The following is a 25184-nucleotide window of genomic DNA, read 5'->3' on the forward strand; positions in this document are numbered from 1 at the left end:
CTACCACCCAGCCTAGCTACTATAAAATTAAATTAGTTCATGTCGATCAATTTTAAATTTATGGTATCTAGGCTGGTAGTTAAACTAAACACAAGAATGGCTCAACTAGGTTGAGGTTCAGCTTAAAACAATGTTAAGGTCTATCCAGGCTGTCTTTTTTTTTGTATAGGGACAAATAGCAATATGTGACCTTTTTTTAATATATAAGTTATTGTACATAATAATAATCCTTATTATTAAATAAAATAACTTTTTTTTTATATATAAAGTGGCCCAAATCAGGCCCAGGCAGACCCCAGCCCTAAAAGTGGAAGAAATCAGTGTAGACGAGGCAGAACAAAGCCCAAAAAGCAGCAGCCCTGGCAGCTCCCAGTCAAGAGCTAGCCAGGTAAGACAGTATGAAGACCAAGGCTTCCACCACCATGTCAGAACTCACAGAGACATTAAATTGCATCTCCAGTTCATTGAAAAAGTGAAACCTCACACTGTAACACAGGGTGGTTTTAACAGAGAAACTCATATTGAATGTTGATTTTCATTGAAAGAGTATATTCATTTCTGAGGCACTTATTTTTATTGTTGTGCTATTTGTCTTTGACCTTTCCAGTTTTTTTTTACTTTTAACAAAGCTACAGTTAACTTTTTGTACATTTTTCTTCTTAAATGATTTGTTTTATGTTAGATAAAGGCAGCTCGGTAGAAGAGTGGTTAGCACGTCCGCCCCACAGTCCCGGGTTAGGGTTAGGGTCACGAACAACCATTCACACCAAAGGGCAACTTATTATGTCCAAAAGACCTGCCATGCATGTTTTTGGAGTGTGGGAGGAAGCCAGAGTGCCTGGAGAGACACTGAACTCTGAGGTGGAGGTGCTGCTCCTAATTCTAATTAAGACATGATCATTTTATAATAGTTAGTAGAAATGACAGATTTTTGGTGAGTTTTCTGATACGTCACTGGGTCTTAAACCTTTTTCTCTTAACTACAGTACTTAAAAAGTGTGAAATTTGGAGTATACCCTCTTGTCAAGGGACCACTACACCTTAATTCAGAGTTGATAATCATGATCTGTTCAAGATAAGGAAAGCCAATTTGTGCAGTCCAACAGTGACATCTATAGGTTAATTGATGATCTGGTATAAAGATTTAGATTAGATCTGGTCAATAAGAAAATGTTTTGTTATTGTTTTGTCTCAAGTAGGAGGAAGGCCACTCAAGCGTGCCTGCTGGGGCGCTACTGCAGACAGATGACATTGCAGCTGTGATTTTGATAATATCTTACAGACAAAATATTTTGCAAAATGTCTTGCAACGCATAATGTTTTATGATACATGTACAAATGTTTCACCCACATGCTCACACAAAGAAGGATATGTACACTAGGTTTCGGCCATAAATCTTTTCCCCTGCTGCACTTTTATCCCTTTTTAGGGCCGGTGTGTATTTTTTTTTTTCCCAAGACGGCGGCGCGTGCAGACGCAGCGGCCCCTCGCTCTCCCAACAATGCGTTGTTTTGTTCGTCAAACAAGCATTTGTCTGAAAGTGTTTCCGGTCAGTTTACGCCACAATCTGTGTACAGTTGACGGGTCTTCTTAGACATTCGGAGAAGCAAAATTTGCCAACCTCTGAACACGGAACTGGAGAACTTGCTAAGGGAACTGGGGCTGCTACGCCGGCCTGCAAATTTACCGGACTCGCCTGCTACCCCTCCTCCAGAAAGGAGGTGCTGGAAGCGGTGCACCAGGATGAGGAAACGGGGCAAGCGCGGAGGTATCCGAGCTAGGCTAGAGGCTAACCCAACTCGCCCGGCCATACCATCTATCCTTTTGGCAAACGTTCGATCACTGGACAACAAAATGGATGATATCAGACTTCTGAGATCAGCAAACAGAAAAGTGAGTGACTGTTGTGTGTTAGTTTTCACTGAAACATGGCTTAATAGTAACATTCCGGACTCCGCTATACAACTAGAGCAGCTAACATGCTACAGACCCGACAGGGCTCTCGCAGAGGGAGGGAAGTCACACGGTGGCGGCGTGTGTGTTTACATCCGCGAAGTGTGGTGCCGGGATGTCACTGTAGTACAAACACTTCTCACCTCTGGCGCATTTCATGATCGTGAAGTGTCGCGCCTTCTTCGTGCCAAGGGACATAAGTTCAATCCTGCTGGTCGCTACCTATATCCCCCCAACTAACAATAGCAACAGAAGTGTGGCGCTGAACGAACTGTACCAGGCTATCAGTGAACAACAGCACAATCAGACGGCTTCATCATCCTCGCTGGAGTTTTCAACCACGCTGATCTCAAAACTGTTCTTCCCATGTTTCATCAACAAATCCATTTTGCAACAAGTTTGACATAACATTTTGGACTTTGTTTACACTCAGCACAAAGAAGCGTACAAAGCCAACCCCCTCCCCCACATAGGTGCCTCTGACCACCTATTATGCTAATGCCTGCATAGAGACCAAAAGTGAAAGCCATCAAACCTGCACTGAAAGAAGTAAGGGTGTGGCCACAGGAGGCGACCTCAGCCCTACAGGACTGCTTTGAGTCAACAGAGTGGCAAATTTTTAAGGAAGCAGCCACCTACAACGGCATCACAGATATTGAGGAAAATCACCAATTGCATGGACGACGTGACCCACATCAAGAGTATCACCACATGGGACAACCAGAAGCCATGGCTAACAGGAGGCGTGCACAGGCTGTTGAGGGCCAGAGACAAGGCCTTCAAAGCTGGGGATAAATCAGCTCTGAGAACAGCAAGAGCCAACCTGTCCCGTGGCATCAAGAAAGCCAAACAAGAAAACACAAATTAGATAACCTCCCACTTCAAGGACAGCAAGAATGCACACACCCTATGGCAGGGCATTCAGACTATTACAGATTACAAACCTGCACCACAAAGCTGTGAAAGCGACATCACTCTGCTCAACAACCTAAATAGTTTCTTTCCACGCTTTGAGGAACAGAACACCATCCGCCCACAGAAAACACCAGCACCTTCACAAGACCAGCCTCTGTGCCTGGCAGCTGCCAGCGTGAGAAGGACACTCTCCGCCATGAACACCCAAAAAGCAGCAGGTCCAGACAACATCCCTGGCAGGGTGCTGAAAGACTGTGCAGAGGAGCTGAAAGATGTTTTTACAGACATCTTTAACACCTCCATGAGGCAAGCCATTGTACCATCAGGCTTCAAAGCTGCCACCATCATACCTGTGCCAAAGAAAACCTCCCCATCCTGCGTTAACGACTATCGTCCAGTGGCACTGACACCCATCATCATGAAGTGCTTTGAACGACTAGTCCTGTCACACATAAAATGCATCCTGCCCCCCAGCCTGGACCCGTATCAGTTCGCCTACAGGGCAAAGCGATCCACAGACGACGGAATCTGCTCTGCCCTCCACCCGGCACTCACCCACCAGAAAGACTCATATGTGAGAATGCTGTTCATAGACTTCAGCTTAGCGTTCAACACCATAATACCCCTACAACTCACCTGCAAACTGGACAAACTGGGCCTCAGCACATCACTCTGCAACTGGCTGCTGGATTTCCTCAGCCAGAGGCCTCAGGTGGTGCGAGTTGGCAACAACATCTCAGGCAATATCACCCTGAGCACGTGTGACCCTGTCACACATAAAATCCATCCTGCCCTCCAGCCTGGACCCATACCAGTTCGCTTACAGGGCAAAGTGATCCACAGATGATGCCATTTGCTCTGCCCTCTCTGGCCAAGAAAGCACAGCAGCGTCTCTACTTCCTGCGCAAACTGAAGCGGGGCAAGTGCGGCGCCACCCATCATGACCACATTCTACAGAGGAACCATCGAAAGTATCCTCACCAGCTGCATCACCGTGTGGGGCGGGAGCTGCACTGACTATAACGGGAAGGCTCTACAACGCATTGTGAGGACAGCTGAGAGGATTATTGGTGCTCCTCTCCCCTCCCTGCAAGATCTGCAGACCACCCAACTCAGCCGCAAAGCCATCACAATTGTCACCGATACAAGTCACCCTCCACACAGTCTGTTCAGCCTCCTGCCTCCGGAAAGAGGTACAGGAGCCTCCGCTCCCGTACCACCACACTCAGGAACAGCTTTATCCACCAGGCCGTGAGACTGCTGAACTCTCCCCCCTTCCCACCCGTGAAAATGCTGAACTCTCTCTCTCTCCCCTCCCTCCTCTCACACTCAGCCCCAGCCAGAAGAAACACCTAGCTGGCAGACGAAGTTTAGGTCATTGGACCCCCGCCCAAACTCACACTTTGCTCATGCACTTGCAAAATTTGCACAGACTTGCTGCTGTCATATTTATTTATAATTATACTTCTATTGCACTACCGATTACACTTAGAACTATAACAACTACCTCAAATACACATAGCTGGGACAACCACAATCTGAGTTGTCTTACTTTGTCTCGTACTGTTGCATTGTCTTGTCATACGCTGCTACTTATGACTTGTCTTTGGGGTACTCTTGCCATACCTGGTTTTCATTTTTAGTTTGTAGTTTTAGTTTTTTAATTTAGCAACACAAGGCAAAGTAGCCCTACATACTGCACGTTACTATTGTTAAAAATCTAGTTTTAGGATTGTCTCGTTTTTCGTGTGTGTGTGGGGGGGGGGGGGGGGGGGGGTGTAGACTGACGCTCATGGAACATGAGAAGGGCATGAGATTCAACCTCTTCCTGTACTGCAGACTTCACGGGCACCGAATAGTCACAATAGTTTGACATGACCGATGAAGAGCCAGCCTCACCACACCCCCAGGAGCCCGGTAGACACCACCCGGGAAGTCAGCAAGGAACGTGAGTGCTTCTCGGGAGAGGAACACACGGGAAACAAGCCTCACAGTAGGACATGCAAAAGACTCCAGCTCACTGGGGAGGTAGGGTACCAAGGCAACCATGTACATGTAGTAGTGCTAGCGGACTCAGGTGCTGACGAAAATTTAATTGAATGCACGGTTGTCAAAGTGCTAGGGTGTCCGCTCGAGACGCAAGAGGAAGACACCCGGGTCAACGACCTGGATGGGCGGCCTCTGGCAGTTGCGACCCACCAGATGGGTTTTCTTTCACTGTTTGTTTCTGGAAATCACGGTGAAGTGATTTGGCTTTTAGTAATGCCCACGCATTGCGCTCCTGTGGTTTTGGGCCTTTCGTGGCTTAAATTGCACAACCCCAACATCGACTGGACCAAACTTGCAACAACTAACTGGAGCACTTTCTGCCATGCCAATTTCTTCCGTGCAGCGAGGTCGGGTGGAAAGGCTCCGGGGGCCCCGGTGGCAGAAGAGATTTGCTCAGAGCAGGTTCCGTCCTGTTACCACGATTTGCGAGAAGTATTTAAATAGCAAGGATCGCGCCATGACTATTCTGCCTGCGGCATTAAATTAGTCCCTGGATTCTCTTATCCACCTGCCAAACTGTGCAAAGGTTTGCTGCCAGAACAAGAGGCAATGTGGGAATACGTTTCCATGTCTCTGGCGTTTGGCCTGATTCGTTTGTTCTCCTCGCCGTTCAGGGCCGGGTTCTTCTTTACCAATAAGAAATACAAGACCTTGCGTCCATGTGTTGACTATTGGGGGCTAAACGACGTCACAGTAAAGAACAGGTACCCCCTGCCCTTAATTGACTTCGTGTTCTCCTCTTTGCACTCCGTTCATGTGTTCACCAAGCTCGACCTCCGCAACGCATACTACCTGGTGTGAATTTGGGAAAGGGACGAATGGAACACCACCTTCAATACCCCGATAGGTCATTTTGAATACATGGTAATGCCATTTGGGCTCACTTATGCCTCAGCCATGTTCCAGAACCTGGTGAATGACATGCTGCGTGATATGATTAACATCTTGTGTTTAGTTTATCTCAACGACATTCTGATTCGTTCCCAGATGCTTCCGGAACACGTGCAGCATGTTCGACTGGTCTTGCAACTTCTGGAAAACCAGCTCTTCATAGAAGCGGAGAAGTACGAGTTCCACACTTCCACAGTTCACTTTCTGGGGTTCATCGTGGAGAGGAGCTAACTTCGTGCCGACCCAGCTAAGATCCAAGCTGTGGTCGATTGGCTCACTCCGACACCAACGAAGCAGCTTCAACACTTCCTGGGGTTCTATAGGTGGTTCGTTCACAATTATAGCTTTGTGGCTGAACCCCTTATAAGGCTGACCTCAGCCAAAGTCTCATTTTGCTGGACCCTAGGAGCTGAAAATGCATTTCGAGATCTAAGAAAAACAGTTCACGACTTCACCAGTATTGATTCACCCTAAACCCGCTCTTCCGTTTATTGTCGAGGTAGATGACTCGGATTCAGGAATGGGGGCCATGCTGTCCCAGCGTACCCCGGTCGATGGCAAGCTGCACCCATGATACTTCTTCTCCTGTCGCCTGACGCCTGCTGTACAGCCAAGCGCCTGAACCCGCGGGAAGCTAGGTCGGCCCTCTTCCTCACTCAATTTCAGTATACCATCACCTACAGACCTGGTCCAAAGAACGGCAAGCCTGACGCACTATCATGCATTCACGAGGACGAGGAGGGAGGTGAAGGCCCCGGAAACCATCATTCCAGCTGGCCGGGTGGTCGGGGGCCTTCAGCTGGAACAACTGGTCCAGGAGGCCGCAGGCCATTATGGAACTCATCCCAACTGTCCTAAGGGGAAAGCTGGCCGTCGCCCTGGAGTTGCGATCAGCCGTTCTTCAATGGGCCCACGACGACCGGTTGGCCTGTCACCTGGGCACAGGCCGCACCCTCCACCGTGTGGAACAGGTTTTGGTGGCCAGGGTGGCGGAAGGACACTAGAGACTACTTCTCAGTCTGCCAGGTATTGCCAGGGGTAAAACATCTAATCTGGACCCCGCAGGACTGTTGAACTGCCTGTTCCACACCGCCCATGGTCACACATCTCCCTGGACACCGTGACAGGTCTCCCAGTTTCCAGGGGCAAGATCACCATACTCACCATCGTCGACCGTTTCTCTAAGATGGGACACTTCTGTCGTCTTAGTCATACTATCATCATACTATCATCAGCCCTGGAGACTGCAAGGTTGATCATAAATCATGTATTCCAGATCCACGGCATTCCTTGTGACATGATGTCCCACCAGGGTACACAGTTCATCTCCCAGGTTTGGATGGCATTTGGGCATGCCATGGGAACCACCAATCTGTCCTCATGGTACCACATCCAGTCTAATGGCCCGACCAAGAGAACCAACCAGGCACCGGGGGCAGGCTTGCGCTGCGTCTGTCAGCAGCAACCCTCATCGTGGGCCACACACCTGCCATGGGTGAAATACACCCATAATGCCCAGGTGTCTTCAGCAGCAGGCATGGCACTTTTCCACATCATGTTCAGCTACCCTCTGCCAGCCTTTCCTTCCCAGGAGAGGGAGGTATCGGTCCCGTCAATCCAGGTCCACCTCAAAAGGGCACACAAGGTATGGTGCGATGCCCGGGCCACGCTGACGCGGACCGAGCAACGGAATCAACGCCTGGCCGACTGATGAAGGTTGACAACTCCTTCCTACCGGCCGGGACAGGAAGTGTGGGTGTCCTCCCGGGATCTCCAACTGGTTGGCTTGTCCAAGAAGCTGGACCCAAAGTTCGTTGGGCACTTCAAAGTTTCCGCCATTATCAACCCCACCGCTGTCAAGCTGTCCCTGCTGCTGTCCATGAAGGTACACCTCATATTCCACGTCTCACAAGCCAGTTTGAAGCCAGTTTCCTCCAGTCCGTTAAGCCCTTTGCTGATGTCCCCCTCCCCTCCTCCACGCCTGGTCGACGGCGATTCAGTCTAGAGGCCTGGGTTCCCTGCTCCTGGATCCTAGACCCGTCTCTCATCCGTGACTTCCAGCCAGTGGTCCGTCTGGGGGTTAGGGTCCCTGTACCTAATGTACTGTCCTGTTTTGCAGATTAGGGGGCGGAACCGCTGGAAGCGCCTATATACTCCCCTGATTGGGATGGAGAGCAGGTACGAACTGGAGGATGTTGCCGGATTATTTCATTTGCAGCCATTCAGCGTCCAGTCCTGCTCTCAGTTTCTCTTTCTCGCTTGCTCCAGTTGTCTTGAGTATTTTTATTTACTACTTTTATTTACTACTTTTTATCCTCGTCTTTATTTATCAGCTAGTCTGCTCTTTGCTTTGATACTTTATACCTTTTCAGCAAGGTCCTTCCGCTGATTCGGTCCCCGAGTTGAGTAAGCCACTGCTTTTTCGCATAGCCTATTTCTGTTGTACTTTGAAGATCATTTTACCCTTGATTTGTGCTTTGAAGAAGCTCTGTTTGTTTCCCACACATTGCGTGCTTTTTCTGTAATAAACCTTTTTATCTGTACCTCGCTGTCTCCCGTGTGTTCTCGGGGTTCACATCCTGCTCATCTGAATCACAGCCGCGACAGCCGGAACTTTCATGTAGTTAGAGACCTCTGAATCAAATAAAGAGAGAGGGTTTGGAGAGGCTGGCAAAGTGCGGTAGAATTGACCTTGGCCAGTTCCTCTTCGCTCCCCTCATGCATTGGAATTTCCCGTGGTGTACCAGATGAGTATAAGTTGGTGAACCAAACTGCAGCAGGTGGGAATCTATTTTTATATGGATCACACCTAATAAAAATGTAGACCCGTTTGCTCAATAGTTTCTTAAACTATGGAACAAAAAAAGAAATTAACTATAAATAAAGATGTGTGCACATAAACTATTATTAACATAAAGTGTCCTTCTTTCGATAATAGAAAAGATCTGATCTAAAATAAACAAAAACAAAAAACAAAAAAAAAACACTTGATTTTAAAATATTTGAAAAATATATGACAAAGGCGCCATGTGACGGTTGGGTCAAACCATTGGGATACTCTGAATGGACTAGTATACATTCCCAAAATTTGCTAAATAAATATGAATAATTTCTGTGGTAATGTGCTATTGTATTGTGTGGTAATTGGTCCAATCATTTGATCAAAGACATTTCACATCAAAGGAAAAAAATTAAAAGAAAACACCATGGAGCTGAAATTTCACCCAGACATGTCAAAATGAAACATGGCATGACCATGTAGTTATCACACTATTAGGAATGTACCATCCCTTGGCTAGAATACTGTGAGAATGATGCGGAAGAAAATAACCCCTCATGGTCAAAATACTGCTGAAGTGTTTTACTTGTTTTTAAAATGTCCAGGCCAAAACCACACTGAGAAAAATGACAGGAAATGAGCACACAAGTAAGTCTGGAGCATGGCAACTGGTAATGACAACTTACTAGTGTGGAAACGGCAGAAGTGTACATTGGAGTGTGTCCTGTAGACATCAACACTGGCTGCAAAACAACAGAAGGGAAAGGGTAACTTTGCAGGACACGCGGGTGGGCAACACAGGCTTATTTGATGTTTTCATTCATTTGAACAGATGCTGATTTGCATTTTTATTGTTTTTTTCTCTTTTATTACTTTGCCAACAAGCAAGCGAGGAGTGTAGACAACATGATCCCACATCTTTCACAAAAAATCATTCGTATTATTTTAAAAAAAAGGCACTTTTTTTTTTTAAACCAAAATTAGCATGACATTTCATATGAAGTCCTACAAAAGCTGTGAAAACCTGCTCAGGTAGTTTTTGGTGCCGTGCAAAGGAGGGGGAAGAGGATTTTGAATCAATAGTTTGTGTCAAATTCTAAAATGGAAAAAAAGTCCTCATGCAGCAGATGAAAAAAATAAATGTACCTCATGTCACAGTTCGCCAGTTCAGCCACCTCACTTCCAGCCTCACCTGCTCAGCCCTCCTGCTAATCAGCCCCAAACACTAACACCTGTAACCACTCACCCGCCCAGTATAAAGCTCGGTCACTTCCCTTCACAACCTGCCAGATTGTCTCTATGCGCCACGCCGAGCTTTCCAGCAATTCCTCCTGCCAGCCTGCCTGTTGCCCGACCCTGTTTGTTCCTGACCACCTTATTGCCTGCCGAATTGACCGGATCTTTGGTATTTCGACCCTGCCTGTCTCTGACCGCCTGCTAGCCTGCCGCCTTACCCTGTCTGCCCGAGCCCCCTTCCCGTCTGCCTTCCTTCACCTGGCTCCTAGCCAAACCCCAGCCCTCCTGACTCCGGAAACCCCCAGACCTCTTTGCCACGCTCTCGTCAGCTCCCAAGACTACCTGCACCTTCTGTTTAATAAACGCTCTGCCTTTGCCTTTACCAGTTCGTGCGTGCTCTTGGGTCCTCTGTCCTCCCGCTGTAACACCTCAGCACCGTAATTAAAGAAAAACACTCACAACATGTAAACAACGTTACATGGAAAGCAAATACTCAGTTGTCTCAAAGAAGACTGCTAGAAAGTTGAACTTAAAATCATAGTCAAGTCAGTTATAAGAAAAAAAACAACTAGCTAACTGACTAACTAGATTAAAATTAAATATATGGATTTAGTTTTATCTGACGTACATGGGTGGAAAGTGCTGCCAGCCAATCTTCGCCATTATAGGAAAGTAGTGAAATGTTGTGAAAAGTACTGTCATTGCTTCAAAATAAATTGTACCACAACAAGTTGCGTATGACACAAATGGCCTTCATACTGTCATGGAAAATAATAGGGCTGGGTATTGGGTCTTAAAAGTGCAATGCAAAATACAGTGATCCCTCGTTTTTCGCGGTTAATTGGGACCGGACCCCCTCCCCCTTCGATAAGTGAAAAATTTTCATTCTATGCATATTATTTAAGACAAATATTACTGCAGTACTGTACACATATTTAGTACAAAAGAAATCTAGGTAAAAGTCAGATTTCGAAAGCTGTGCGTTTATTTGTTGCTGTCTATGAAGGCAGATAGACGGGTGTGTGCGTTTGCTCTCGGAACACCTACTAGTCTTGGGATCAGCTCCCGGAGACCAAGCTGTCAATCAATTTACTCACGAGCACATTCGTAACACGAGTGTGTCTGTATGTGCGTGTATATGTGTATGAGCTGAGCTGAGCCCACACAGACGGTTACAAGAGAGACACAGGAGAGACGAAAGCAAGCTTTGGGATCCTCTTCTGTAATAAATTGCAATTTAAAGTGTAAACGCTGCATTTTAATCATGTTCGGTAAGCTTCTTGTTGCTCGCTTTAGTCGGACGTCTGAGGAAGCGCTAAACGTATTAAACACGTGACTAAACATGGAAAAGAGAGGGCATACCAGTATATTTACTGTATAAGGTTTAATCATTTAAGCTTTTGACATTTTAAAATTTTGCCTAACTGTGGCCTTATGTCTGATAATAGAGCTTGCCAAATGTAAAGTCAATCGGGTCAACTGTTTAAGAGATATTAAGAGGAGTTCAGTACCTGCAAACATCCAAAAACGGTCCAAAAAGGCACATAAAAAAATTAACTAAATTATAATTTTTTTTTTAATATAATTTAAAAAATAACTCTGGTTCTGTACATCCTAGCATATGGCACTCTATATCTTTTTTGTAGAGCTTGAGGTCCTACATATGCCTAAAAAATTTCATGGCTCTAGGTAAAACGGGCCGGGACCCAGTAAATTTCTCGACTTAGGTGGCGCTAAAAATCAAACTTTTGGATTTTATGTATGAAACCAATAAATTATCAAATTTCACAGCAGGCCCGATGAGTGTGCAAATTTTGGTGACTTTTCGTGCATGTTTAGGCCCTTATAAATGCGATTCATTCGGGAGAATAATAATAACTAGAGCTGCAAGCAGCTATGAAGGGACCTGTGCACATTGAGGTATGAACAGGTCGGGGTATGAACAAGTAGGAATATGAACATGTTTGGGTATACGCATGTCAGGGTAAGTGAACATTAGAAGTCAATGTCTCAGAAAATGTCCAAGTTTTATTACTTTTGATCAGCAGGCTCAATAAAGTATATAGAAAATGCAAAAATTATGTTGTATTATTTTGTTCCACACAGTGGTGTTAGCATTACGCTAAAAAAATAGTTCATAGAAGACTTCAGTACAGGACACTTATTAAATATGTGAAATTTAGAGGTGGGATTCTGTGGGTTGAGTTACAGCAGCTTTTATTGTTGCTGTTGTATGAGCTTTGCGCTGCCGGTTAGACCACAACCATTATCGAAACAACATACTATTTGTGGAGGGCAATAGGTGTGTGTAATCGCTTTTCAGACAACATTTAAGCGGGTTAGGGTTATCATTTCAAGAGGCTAAGCAGAGTACATAAAAACGTTAAGGAATTGCTAAATTTTTTGCTGCCAATAGGTGGCGCTCGTACTACCATTAAAAATAGGCTTGTAAGTGTATTTCACATTGGACTCCTTTCCATGTACGAAATTTTGGAAAGATCAGATCATCTCGGTCCAATTACAGCAATTTTTTTCATTTTGGTGAAACATCGGACTTTGAGGTAGCATAGGCCACACCCTTTATTGAAAAGTCATAAAAGTTGAGAATCTTCATGTTCCAATGTCTCAAAGCTTTTCTGATAATTTTTTAGTTTATTTAGTCAAACAGGAATTGCACAGTACATGAAAGTGTAAAATATGAAATTTATGCCCGCCACTAGGTGGCGCTGTAAATGATTTGGAAGTTTATCACATAGCTGTATTAGGGCATGACTTTTAAAGTCCCTGCAAAGTTTCAGATGGTTTGAAGCTGTTACAGCTGAGTTAAGGTTTTTGTCACTCTTGGCGAAGGAAATATTAAACATAATTTGAAGCTCCACCCCCATCTTATATGTCATAAGATCTTCACGATATTTGGACTATGTGTGCCCCTAAGTCTGATGATGATCCATGCCAAAGTTGAAGTTAATGGGGTGAACTGTTTAAGAGAAAAAGGCACTAGTTTTAGACCAGCTAATGTCTAAGAATGGGGCAAAATTGTGCATTAAAAAAATCCATAACTATTTGTCTGTACATCCAAGCACATCACTACTATTGACTTTTTTGTAGAACGTTTCATAGCTGTAGGTCCAACCAAACAGGATTGACTGTCATCTATCGACTAATGACATTTTTTGCAGCCACTCGGTGGCGCTAGCTTTAAACTGGAATAGATGTTTGTCGATGACTTCAGGAATGGATTTTCATCCAATGTGTGAATTTGTGAGATCAGATCATCTGGGTCAAATTACAGCAGCTTTTACTGGTCCAATAAAGCTTCAGAATTAAAATGGATGTAGAGGCCACATCCATTATCGAAACTTCGTAAAATTTGGTGGAGGTCAGCAGGGCTGTCTAGAGACTTGTCAGACTTAATTTCAGCTATATTACTTCAAAGGGCTCAGCTAAACACATAAAAACGTTTAAACAAATGCTGTATTTTTGGCTGCCACTAGTTGGCGCTTACACTACGACAAAAAATACATTGATAGGTGTGTTCCACATTGGAAACCCCATCAAATGTATGAAGTTTAGAAAAGATAAGACCATCTGGGTCCAAATACAGCAACCTTGTTTGTTTTGGCGAGACATCAGCCTGACATTGTTGTTTGCCACTAGGTGGCCTTATAAGCAATTGAAGAATTTCTTAAACACATGTGTTCAGGGCTTGAGTCTCCATGTGTCTGTGAAGTTTCAGATTTTTCGAACCTTGTACAGCCAAGTTACAAAGGTTTGTGTCACATGTGGAGAAGTGAACATCAAAGGAATAATATGATGCCCCGCCCCCAACATATTTGACGATGGATATTCATAAAATTTTGAACAATTGTGCCTCTTAGTCTGATAAAACATCACAGCAAATTTGAAGTCAATTGGGTCAAGCGTTTAGTAGAAAAAAGGAGCAGTTCAGGACCTGCAAACGGGCAAAAACGGGCCAAAAGTGCACATTCAAAAATGCATAACTCTTTTTCGTTTACATCTGAGCACATGGCTCACGCTGACTTCTTTGTAGGGCTCAAGGTCCTACATACGGCTGCAAATTTTTGTAGCTCTACGTCAAACGGGCCGGGAGTGAGAGGCTATTTTCCACTCATAAGGCCATTTTGGGGCCACTTTTTTCATTTTGGCGGGACATCTGATTTTGAGGTGTGTGCAGACCACGCCCGAAAAGTCGTAAAATTTGAAAACATCAATATTCCATGTCTTAATGGTGTTCTGACCAATTTTCAGTTATTTTACTCAAACATACTGAGCACAATACATGAAAATGTAAAAAATAACATTTTTATAAACCACTAGGCGGCGCTAGTAGCTATTTCAAAAAATGTTTTTCAAAGGTGTTAAAGGCATAAGTGTCCATGTGTCTATGAAGATTTAGATTTCTTTAAGCTTGTACAACAGTTATTAAGGTTTTTGTCACTCTTGGCGAAGGAAAACGAACACACAATTTGAAGCCCCGCCCCTATCATATATGTCGACTGATCTTCACCAAATTTTGCCCAGTTGTGCCCATATGTCTGATAATGCACCACAGCAAATTTGAAGGCGATTGGGTAAAGCATTTAGGAGAAACAAGGAGCCATTTGGGACCTGCAAACGTGCAAAAAATTGGCCAAAAATGCACATTCAAAAATTCATAACTCTTTTTCTGTACATCTGAGCACATGGCTCACATTGACTTTTTTGTAGGTCTCTAGGTCCTACATATGCCTAAACATTTTCGTAGCTCTAGGTCAAACGAGAAGGGACCAGCTGCACTTTTCCAACCTTAGGTGGCGCTGCAGAGCCATTTTATTTGCATTGTTTTGGGAAACACTAAAATATCAATTTTTTTACGAGGTGACTTTTCGTGCAGGTTTAGGTCCTCAAAAATGGAAAAGTTCTGCACAGTAAATAATAATAACTAGAGCTGCAAGCAGCAATAAGGGGCCCTCGCAGACCTAAACACATTTAAGTATGAACAGTTCGTGGTATGAACATATTTGGGTATGAATGAATTTGTGCATATGCAGGTGAACAGTCAAAGTCAATGTTTAAGAAAAGGTCAAATTTTCATTAGCATTTGTTCAACGGGCTCAACTAAGTAATTGGAATCGCAAAATCGGTAATATATTATTTTCTGCCACAAAGTGATTCCAGCACTCCGATGGAATGTATGTTTGTTGATGTTACTTTCATTCAAGGTGTGAAGTCGTGACAAGATGACATCATCTGGGTCAAATTGAAGCAGCATTTACTGTTATGATAAATCATTGTAATGAGCACTGCTGTACAGGCCACGGCCGTTATCAAAACATCAAAATATTTGTTGGAGAAAATTAGGCGTGTGATATTACTTTGACAGGCTCAACAAGGTACATACAAATGAAAATGTAATTTTTTGCTGCCACCAGGTGGCTACGAGGAAAAACGTGTGTTTAGCATCATACTGCCAAGAAATGAAATGTAGAGAAGATCATCTTGGTCCAATTACATTAAGTTTTACCGGTCTGGCCAGACATTGGACTTTGAGGCAGTGTAAAGGCTGACTAATTTTCAGTGAATTTACAAGATTAAAGAACATTAAATGTAAAAATTATCTTTTTTGTCTGCCAGCAGGTTTTGCTCTTTGTAATTTGGAAATGTGTCATGTAGAATATTTAGACCATGAGTCTAAATTATACAGTCAATTTTCAGATATTTTAAAGCTTGTTCAGCTGAGTTATCAAAGTTTTTGTCACTGTGGGCGAAGGAAACTCTGACTTCATATAATGAAAGCCCGCCTCCATCATGTATTTCATGGGATCGTGACTATTTTGGGACCAGTGCCTCTAAGTCTGATAATGGTCTAGACCAAATTGAAAGTTGATGGTGTCAACAGTATAAGAGAGAGCTGCAGCAGTGGAAAACTTACAAATGGCCATAAATGCATAATGTTCCCTGTCTCAATATTCTCCTGACTAATTTTCAGTGAATTTACTGAAACCGGCATAGCACAGAACATGAAAGTATAACAATTTACTTTTTTGTCTGCCACAAGGTGTCCCTATTTGTAATTTGGAAATGTGTCATGTAGAAGATTTAGACCATGAGTTTAAATGATACTGTCATTTTCATATATTTTAAAGCTTGTTCAGGTTGTGCAGATTTTTGTCACTGTGGGCAAAGGAAACATTGATATCATGATTTGAAAGCCCACCTCCATCATATATCTAATGGGATCGTGACTATTTTTCGACCAGTTGTGCCTCTAAGTCTGATAATGGTCTGGGCCAAATTGAAAGTTGATGGGGTCAACAGTATAAGAGAAGGCGGCAGCAGTGGAAGACTTACAAATGGCCATAAATGTGCCACATTTCTTGCCTTTTTTTTAGTTAGTGTTGATTTGCAGACTGAGTCCCCTTCCTCCGCATGGGGCGGGGTCATCGGACACTCACACCTGTTGCACATCTCATCACAGGGCTTTATAAGGTGGCTTTATAATCTGGCCGGCAATTCCAAGCCTTTGCCGGGTTATTCCTTTGCCAAGCTCGCTTGCCGTCCTGTGAATCCCAGCGCTCTCAGCCTCACGTCCTGCCTTCTCGAGTCATTTTGGTTTGTACTTTGTGCGTGTTATGTTTTTCTACTTGTGAACGATTTCTGTTGCTACTTTGTTTGCAGCCATCCCCGGTGGATTCACGCCCCCTTTGCTGCCCTTCTTTCCCGTGGACTTAAGATCCAGACGTTCTCGTCTCGCTTTGCGTTGGTACTTTGTGACTTTGGTTTGCTACTTTACCTTCAGACTGTTTTTGTTTTTCCCCACGCCTTGCGTGCTCCTTTTGTCAATAAACTCTGTAACAATCACCTCTTGTGCCTGGTTGGGGTCCATTCCCATTTGGGATCCGCGGGTTATTCGTGACAAAATGCATCAAAATTGCAAATTCAAAAATCTGTAACTCTTTTTCCGTACATCCTAGAGTATGACTGTCTGTGATTGTTTTTTAGGTCTTAGGGTCCTGCATATGCTTACAAATTTTGGTAGCTGTAAGGCGAACCAACTGGGTTTGGCTCCAATCCTTCGACTATAATGATAGTTTTGGCTCCCACTAGGTGGCGTTCGCAGTACGACAAAAAACTGGTTAGTAGGTGTGTTTTACATTGGATTCCCATCAACTATATGAAATCTAGAAAAGATAAGACCATCTGGGTCCAATTACAGAAACTTTTTCGGATTGGCGAGACATCAGAATTTGAGACTCTGTACTGGCTTCGCCCGTTGGGGAAAAGTTGTTAAATTGGAGAACCTTCATGTTCCATTCCTCAACGCTATTCTGGCCTATTTTCAGTTTAATTGCTCAAACAGGATTACCACAGAGCAAAAAATTGAAATATTAAGGTTATTGTCACTGGTGGCAAAGGAAATTTGAAACAAGTATTTTGAAGCTCCGCCCTCATCATATATGTTAGATGATCTTCACAAAATTTTGCCCAGGTGTGCCCCTATGTCAGATAATTGGGCACGCTAAATGTGAAGTTGATCGGGTCAGGGGTTTTGGTACCAAAAATTCTACAAAAACGGGCCAAATGGCACATTCAACAGTTGATAACTCTGGTTCTGTACATCCTAACACATGGCGCTCTAAATGTTTTTGTAGGTCTTGAGGTCTTACATATGCGTACAAAAATTTGTAGCTCTAGGTCAAACTAGTTGGAACTGGCTGCAGTTTTAGGATCACCTGTGCTCAATTACAGCAAGTTTTGCTGATTTGGGCAAACTCCGACTTTGAGGTGGCATACAGACCACCCCCTTTATCAAAAAGTCGTAAAATGTGAAAACCCTTATTCTCCAAGTCTCGATGCTATTCGGACCAATTTTAAGTTCATTTACTGTTACTGGCTTAGCACAATATATGAAAGTTTAAAAAATGACATTTTTGTCTGTAACTAGGTGGCACTATAAAAAATTTGAAAATCAACCAAGCAGATATTTTAAAATTATAACTAGTAAATTATCTGTAGTTTCAGATTTTTTTAAGCTTGCATGTTGGAGTTACTAGGGTTTTTGTTGCTCATGGCAAAGGAAATTTGACTTTGAAACACGTATTTTGAAGCCTCGCTACCATCATATATGTTGGCCGATCTTCACGAAATTTTGCCCAGGTGTGCTCCTATGTCAAATAATGGGGCACACCAAATGAGAAGTTGATCAGGTCAAGGGTTTTAGTACCGAAAAATGTAGAAAATCAGTCCAAATGCTACATTCAACAGTTGATAACTGGTTCTGTACATCCTAACATATGGTGCTCTATAATGTTTTTGTAGGACTTGAGGTCCTTCATATGTCTAAAAAATTTCATAGCGCTAGGTGAAACGGGTCATGACCCAGGAGAAGTGTTCGACTCTAGGTGCCGCTAAAAAGGTTAAAATATGACATTTTTGTTTGTAACTAGCTGGGGCTATAATAAATTTGAAAAATGATCATGAAGATGTTTTAAAGCCTTAAGTAAATTTTCTGTAAAGTTTAGGATTTTTTGAAGCTTGTATATTGGAGTTATTAAGGTTTTTGTTGCTCCTGGCGAAGTAAATTTGACACATAATTTAAAGCCCCGCCTCTTTCATATATGTTGGCCGATCTTCTCAAAATTTTGCCCAGTTGTGGCGCTATGCCTGATAATAGAGCACGGCAAATTTGAAGTCGATAGGGTCAGTTGTTTACCAGCTACTTAGAGGCATTTGGTACCTGCAAACATCTAAAATTGGTTCAAAAAGGCACATTGAAAAAATCATTATCTCTGGTTCTGTACATCCTAGCACATGGCGTTTCATAATTTTTTTTGTCGGTTTTGAAGTCCTATATACGCCTAAAAAAATTTCATAGCTCTAGGTGAAACGGGCTGTGACCCAGGAGAAGTGTTCGACTCTAGCTGGCGCTAAAAATCAATTTTTTAGATTTTATGTATAAAAACACCAAAGTACCAAATTTTACAGCAGGCCTGATTAGTGTGCAAATTTAGGTGACTTTTCGTGCATGTTTATCTAGCACCATGATGAAATATATGTTTGTTGATGTCTATAGGAATTAACTTTCATTCAACATGTGAAGTCGTGACAAGATTTGATCATCTGGATCAAACTACATCAGCATTTACTGTTACGATAAATCGTTTTCATGAGCACTAATGTATAGATGAAGTTGATCGGGTCAAGGGTTTTGTTACTGAAAAATGTACAAAAACGAGCCAAATGTCAAATTCAACAGTTGATAACTCTAGTTCAGTACATCCTGATACATGGCACTCTATAATGTTTTTGTAGGTCTTGAGGTCCTACATATGCCATAGGCCCTCAAAAATGCGATTAATTCGGGAGAGTAATAATAATAATAATAATAATAATAATAATAATAATAATAATAATCTAGAGAAGAACAATACATTCAGTCGCTGCTCGGGTCCTAATAATAATAATAATCTGGAGAGGAACAATAGGGACCTCGCAGAGGTCGCTGCTCGGGCCCTAATAATAATAATAATAGCAATAATAATAATAATCTGGAGAGGAACAATAGGGACCTGGCAGCGGTTGCTGCTTTGGCCCTAATAATAATAATTCAGCATAAATAGTTCAGTTGGTCAAAAATGTTTCTAGTCTAAATAAGGATTGATATTTTTGGTAGGTATTTTGATGCACTTTAAGTTTATTTTGTTTTTGTTTTAGACTAACCTTTAAGATGTACGTCTATTGTTGACCCTGTAAAAAGTAAAGTTAACATTTGTTGAAAGTTGATTTGTATTGCTTTATGCTTTTATTGATGTTAGAAGGGATATGATTTTAGGTATACTTACACAATATTTATAGATAATTATCTTATTTATCATCACTTTGGGGGGGGGGGGTCACGTTGAGAAGCACGGCCCTAATCAATACTAACATGCAGATCTGATTGTCATTAAAAGAACATTAAAAAGTTACTGTTGTAGATGCACTAATGAGCTGCTCCATGCAGCTGTGGTACCTTGACTTCCCAATGTCCATTTATTCACACTGATGCCGGTTGGACAGCTTTTCCGCAGATACCTCCCAGCACCCCGCAGGACAAAGCGCCATGACCACCACAGCTCAAACTGAGCGGGACCTGATTTTAAATTGCAGGGGCAGAGCTCAGTGCCTAGGTCTCTTCCATCTGTGTTCCCAAGTGAACCAAAAGTTACAGCTGCCAGAGGAATGCTTTGAAGCCCCTCAAGGTGTTCAACAACATCAAGTGAAACGGATCCTTATTAAATGGGCATTACAACACTGGTTCAAATTTGCAAGTGCAATGGACAGTATGTTGCAGTGCTGTAGAAGTGACCAGTAATCGTGTTCCTATTGACGCTACTTTGCTTCATCCTATTGTTTATTTCGTCACGTAATCAAACCCTCTCCACCCAGCTTTTCTTTTAAACAATCTACCGATGTTGAATGTGTGTTGATTTTTTTCATAGATAATCTACTAAGGTTAAAAAGGAATAAATTATTATTTATGCTTTTCTTTTCAGAAGACTTTGTAGACAACTACAAAATTTGAGATTAGGGCTGTCTGTTAGCTTTGTGGTCTTGTTATTGAGGAGCAGACTGGGCACATTTCATGCTTGACTACATGAACTCTGGAGCAATCAGTATGGGTAACCCTACCGTTTGAAATTTGAACACCTAAAAACTGAGCCAATAATGATTGATTGTAGAGACCGGTTATAACCTAGGATAATACAGTCCCAGTGTTTTGGGGGAAGTTTTTTCCCCTTTCTTTTGGGAAACTCCATGTGCTAATATTGTCTTTAATGAAAGCCCGCTAACTACTATCTCAATAAGTGGTTTAAAGCACAAAAATAACATCAAGCCACCAGTTGCTGTGCTAAGACAAGCAATGGAGCCATGAGTCAAGACAGTCCCTAGAAATGTGTTCGTTTTTTTCACCATAGTACTGGTGGTATGCCTTTTTCATTTTGCAATAATTGAACATCACTTATGACATCAATTGATTTTTGGTTTAAAAAAAAAAAACAATAAAAAACAGTGCTATCATGGCTCTAGCAGAGCAGCAAGGCGGTAGTTTTGGGCAGCGAATTTTTAAAGTTGACCTATTTTCAAAGGTGACTTACCTGAATTGGTTGACTTTATCCCCAACTAGCCTTATTTGTGAAATTTGATCAGTTTTACTTTACCACAGTCATGTATATTCAGTTTTCTAAAAAAAAAAAGCTGTATTAGTAATTTATGAATATACAGCATAGAAAACAAGAGTACTCATTTCTCACTGAGCTCCTGTGAGAGTAGGCTACACTACGGATTAATTATTAACATTTTCACAGGCCCAAACAAGCAGCTCTGAAGTCTTTGTTGTAGCCTTTTCGGCTTTTCACCTTGCAACCTATTTGGAAAAAAGAATTGTCTAATATTTCCTCAGTGGATCTCACATTGGCTTGTACTTGGATTATCACCCTGTTAAGATACCATATCAAATGGACCCTAAATACTTCCTGCTGATGCAAAGTGTAACCACGCACCATGTTGGGTTTTAGATTACATTACACGTATGTACATTAAAAATTGCAAATTATAGACTTGCTATAATGAACATCAATGTGTTAAATCTATAATATCTAGTTTGGATCAATGAGAATGACTGAGGGCTGCTGCAAAATGTTTCCGCTCATGACAAGAAGTACTTTATTTTTTGGACAATAAGCCACGACTTTTTCCTCATGTTTTGAGCCCTGCAGTTTAGTTCAGTGCGGCTTATCTGTGCGTTCTTTTGTTTTGTTTTTTGTTTTGTTTTTTGCTCGCCGCCAGCAAGCAAATGTGTATCTGTTCGAGGTGTCAATTTATGGAACAACTATCAGATAGAACTGAAAAGATGTGAATCAATGGCTGTGCTCACAAAGACTTAAAACAATATAGTACAAAAAAAGATGTCTAAATTTAGTAAGAGAATGTAAAACAATTTGGTTAAGTTTGTGAAGTGTACATTTTCTATACAGTATGTTCACGTATGTTCACTAAAATAAACTATCAAACAAAGGGAGACAAAAAAAGATCGTATTGAAGTATCAATTTGGATTTTTAACTGCTATTTAACTAACAGATATCCATCCATCCATTTACTATAAAAATGTTGAGACTAAACATGCAGGCATGTTCAGTCTGTTAAAGAGAGTACGTTGCTGTTGGCAGAGAATTACAAAAAAATTAAATAACTAAAGACATTTATAAACTTCATATACCGTGTGTTTGAATAAAGTTCTGATGTTATTACCTTGTGGGCTAATAGTCCAGTGCGGCTTATCCGTGACAAAAAGCTTTTTTTTGCTCATATTTTGCTGCTGCGGCTTATATACCAGTGTGCCTTATAGTCCGGAAAATACGGTACTTATGTCTATGCTTCACAACACACAGCCCACAAGTGCTGACTGGCAAGTACATGAGTTGTAATATTGTTACATAGTGATTAACAACAACAAGCATACACCGGTGTGTGTGTGTGTATGCGCGCATGTGTTGTCCTCACCTTGACAGGAGAGATATGTGTGTGTGGCGTGTAGCCATGGATGGCCTCCATGGCGGTGAGGTTCTTGTCGCTCATGTGCAGCATTTCGGCACTTTTCCCTGGAGCCAGATGTGCTGGACTGTGCTCCAAGGGGGGCGTCTCCTCATCCTGGTACCTGTACTTCTACAGAATCAAAGACAAAAAGTGACACTCGATTAAATGAAGCTGCTATTGCTATAAATTAAAAAAGAAAAAAAGAGAAAGGGAGAAAAAAAGTTTGACCGATTATAGCGTTACCTCACCGCTTCACACTTAACATTTTGCTTCCATACTTTGCTTGAAGACCGTCACTTTATAGCAGCGCCTACCTGATGTACTGCAATAACAATCTCTTTGCAGACGCCCTGCCCCCAACACCAATGTTCTGACAGTGTTTCAGCACACCAAGCTGAGAGTGCAAAAGTTCTGACCGCTGACCTCGGCTTGGTGTGTAGAGCGCCTAACATTGACACACTCAGAATGTTAGAAAACTGCGTCGACACAACAGTAGCACAACTGTTTGCATTAACTAGCGTTTACTCTGCATGCTTGAGTCTGGAAAGAACTTTTAAGGCTCAAAAGGCATAAAGTGTACAAAAATGTACACAAATTACATAAATGAAACTAGAAAATTAAACTGGAAAATGGCAATTCCTGAAGAAATTGCGTGTGGGGGCATAAACGCTCAAGGGAGAGGTGTTGAATGGTAAAATGAAATGGAATGTTTGAATTGCTTGAATCTGTGAAGTATTCTGAATATTACAAAGTTGGAACGGTGTGAATAGGCCACATAATGTAAAACGTACAAGGGAAAAAGTGGAATTTCAGGAAATTTTTGAATTGTGGGAAGAGGAAAATGGATACTCCCAGAATGGCGGGAATCGGGGCAATCAATTAAAGTTGGAAGGGTGTAAATCGGATGAGTCATGGTGAAGTTGAAGGGTTACAAAGTTTTGGTGAAAACAGTGGGAATGAATGAGGAATTATGGGCGATAATATTAAAATGGTTATAAATTACTGGAATGTGTGAATATTAGTAAAGATGAAAATGTGAAAGGAATGTATTGGATGATGTGTAAGTGAAATGGGGAAGCTTCAAATGTAAAATGTTAAATATGCCATTAGGAATGAATTTTGAATTATTATAGGTGAAAAATATGGAACGATGGGAAAATATTGGAATGTATGGATTACTGTCATGATCCCTAAAGTGAGATGAATGAGCTAAATATCGAACATATGAAATGTGAAAGCTGTAAATATGAAATGTAAAATCACCCAATGTTAAGTCAATGGGATTTTTGGCGTGGAAAACAGGGAATTGTGGGAAATCTGAACATATTGGGAATAAGAAAAATGGAAGCAGTTGTCGCACAACTGTTGGAATAGTGTTAGAATGGTGTGAATCGGATTAACTGGTAATGAGTTGAAACGCGTCAAAACGGGCAGAATAAAAAAAGAAGAAGAACATATGTGTGAAGACTTTCGCCTTCACACATGAATGAATGAATTACTAATGCTATTCTTGTCAATGCAAAATATTAATTAGATGCAAATGAGTACTTACCAAGGCTAAACTTTGACATATGCTAACATATACCAAAGGGAAATACCTTGCACAAAAGAAAATGCTCGCAATCTAAATGCATATAAGGTAGCACTGCTGTACATAACTACCCTAAGATAAGAAGTAACATTTGCTAGAATGTGATCCACAGTCGCAAATTTTTGGATCAACAAACAAACTCATTTTGGCATGATATCATAAATGACATTCTTACAATGGAAGTACAACTTGCACACACTTTTGGGCCAGATTTCACAGAGACAGAACAAGGTGTGCTCTCAAATGAAGCCACACCGTCCTTACTCACTACAAAATGTAATATCAAGAGCGGCCAGAGGAGGCGCCAAAAACAAAGATCAAGCCAAACAAAGCGCAACTGAATGAAATGTTTAATAATGAACCAAATCATTTTCAAAACATCATTATTTTGGGTGCGCCGCATGCGGCCCGGTACCAGATGATCCACTGACCGTTACCAGGCCGCGGACCGTCATTTGGGTACCTCTGCTATATAAAACCAGATTGATTGTATAAATGAAATCAAGGAATGCTTTCGAGACTTTGTCCCAATGCCGTATGAAGTCACTGGTTGCAGCATATCAGCATCCTCCACAACCTGATGTTGCCATGACTCACGTAGCACTTGAGGGGAGACTATGCATGTTTTTCCCCGTAAGCTTACCTCTACCGCCACTCCCTACTGGTAGCCCACACATGAGCAGTCGGCCAGCAGCAACCCAGCACCTGCACCACACACGGTGGCTTATGCTGGAGGTGTGATGACAAAAAATCTGCACGCAGCCTTTTCCATCATGTGTGTCAAAAGATGGGCAGTGTCTTAGCAGAGCGCAGCCACACTTGTCCTTTAGCTTGCCATTTGTGTTTGGATACTTGAATGCACATTGCCCTCTGTGCACAATTTTGCACCGTGTTGCCCATTTTGCACACACACGCACACATACACACACACACAAAATATTTGATGGCTAGCCTACTCCATCTCTTCTTTTTTGGGAGAGCGACAGAGAGTTACATGACCGAGGCTGATGTGCCACAGTCCGAGGGGGGGAGCAAGCAATGGAGAGCGGGACAAAAGAGGTGGACGGTAAGGCAGGGCATGCGCTTGAAAATTGACAAATTGAGGGAGAAAACAACAGCACACCAACCACAAATAAAATCATTTGTTGTTGTCAATGCCATATTCAAGGCTGAATTTTCTTTAACTGCAAAT

The 25184-nt window shown here is 42.3% G+C and overlaps 1 protein-coding gene across 4 annotated transcripts in view; it reads right to left on the reverse strand.

The window, feature by feature from the left end:
• dlg4a (discs, large homolog 4a (Drosophila)) overlaps positions 1 to 25184 on the reverse strand; it is a 174325-nt gene that overhangs the window by 56422 nt on the left and 92719 nt on the right. For 2 of the 4 annotated variants that reach the window (XM_088440745.1, XM_088440746.1), the window contains exons 2-3: positions 22369 to 22530; positions 9275 to 9331 (exon numbers count right to left, since the gene is read on the reverse strand). The exons of 1 other annotated variant lie outside the window; for it this stretch is intronic. In XM_088440745.1, coding sequence (XP_088296871.1) covers positions 9275 to 9331; positions 22369 to 22530 — 219 coding nt within the window. The remainder of the gene's footprint in view (positions 1 to 9274; positions 9332 to 22368; positions 22531 to 25184) is intronic. One more of the 4 variants, XM_088440747.1, reaches the window with a different exon arrangement.

The sequence above is a fragment of the Hippichthys cyanospilos genome, chromosome 18, assembly GCF_059441005.1.
Source record: "Hippichthys cyanospilos isolate Australia breed blue-spotted pipefish chromosome 18, RoL_Hcya_1.0, whole genome shotgun sequence".
In the NCBI taxonomy this organism is placed as follows: Eukaryota; Metazoa; Chordata; class Actinopteri; order Syngnathiformes; family Syngnathidae; genus Hippichthys; species Hippichthys cyanospilos.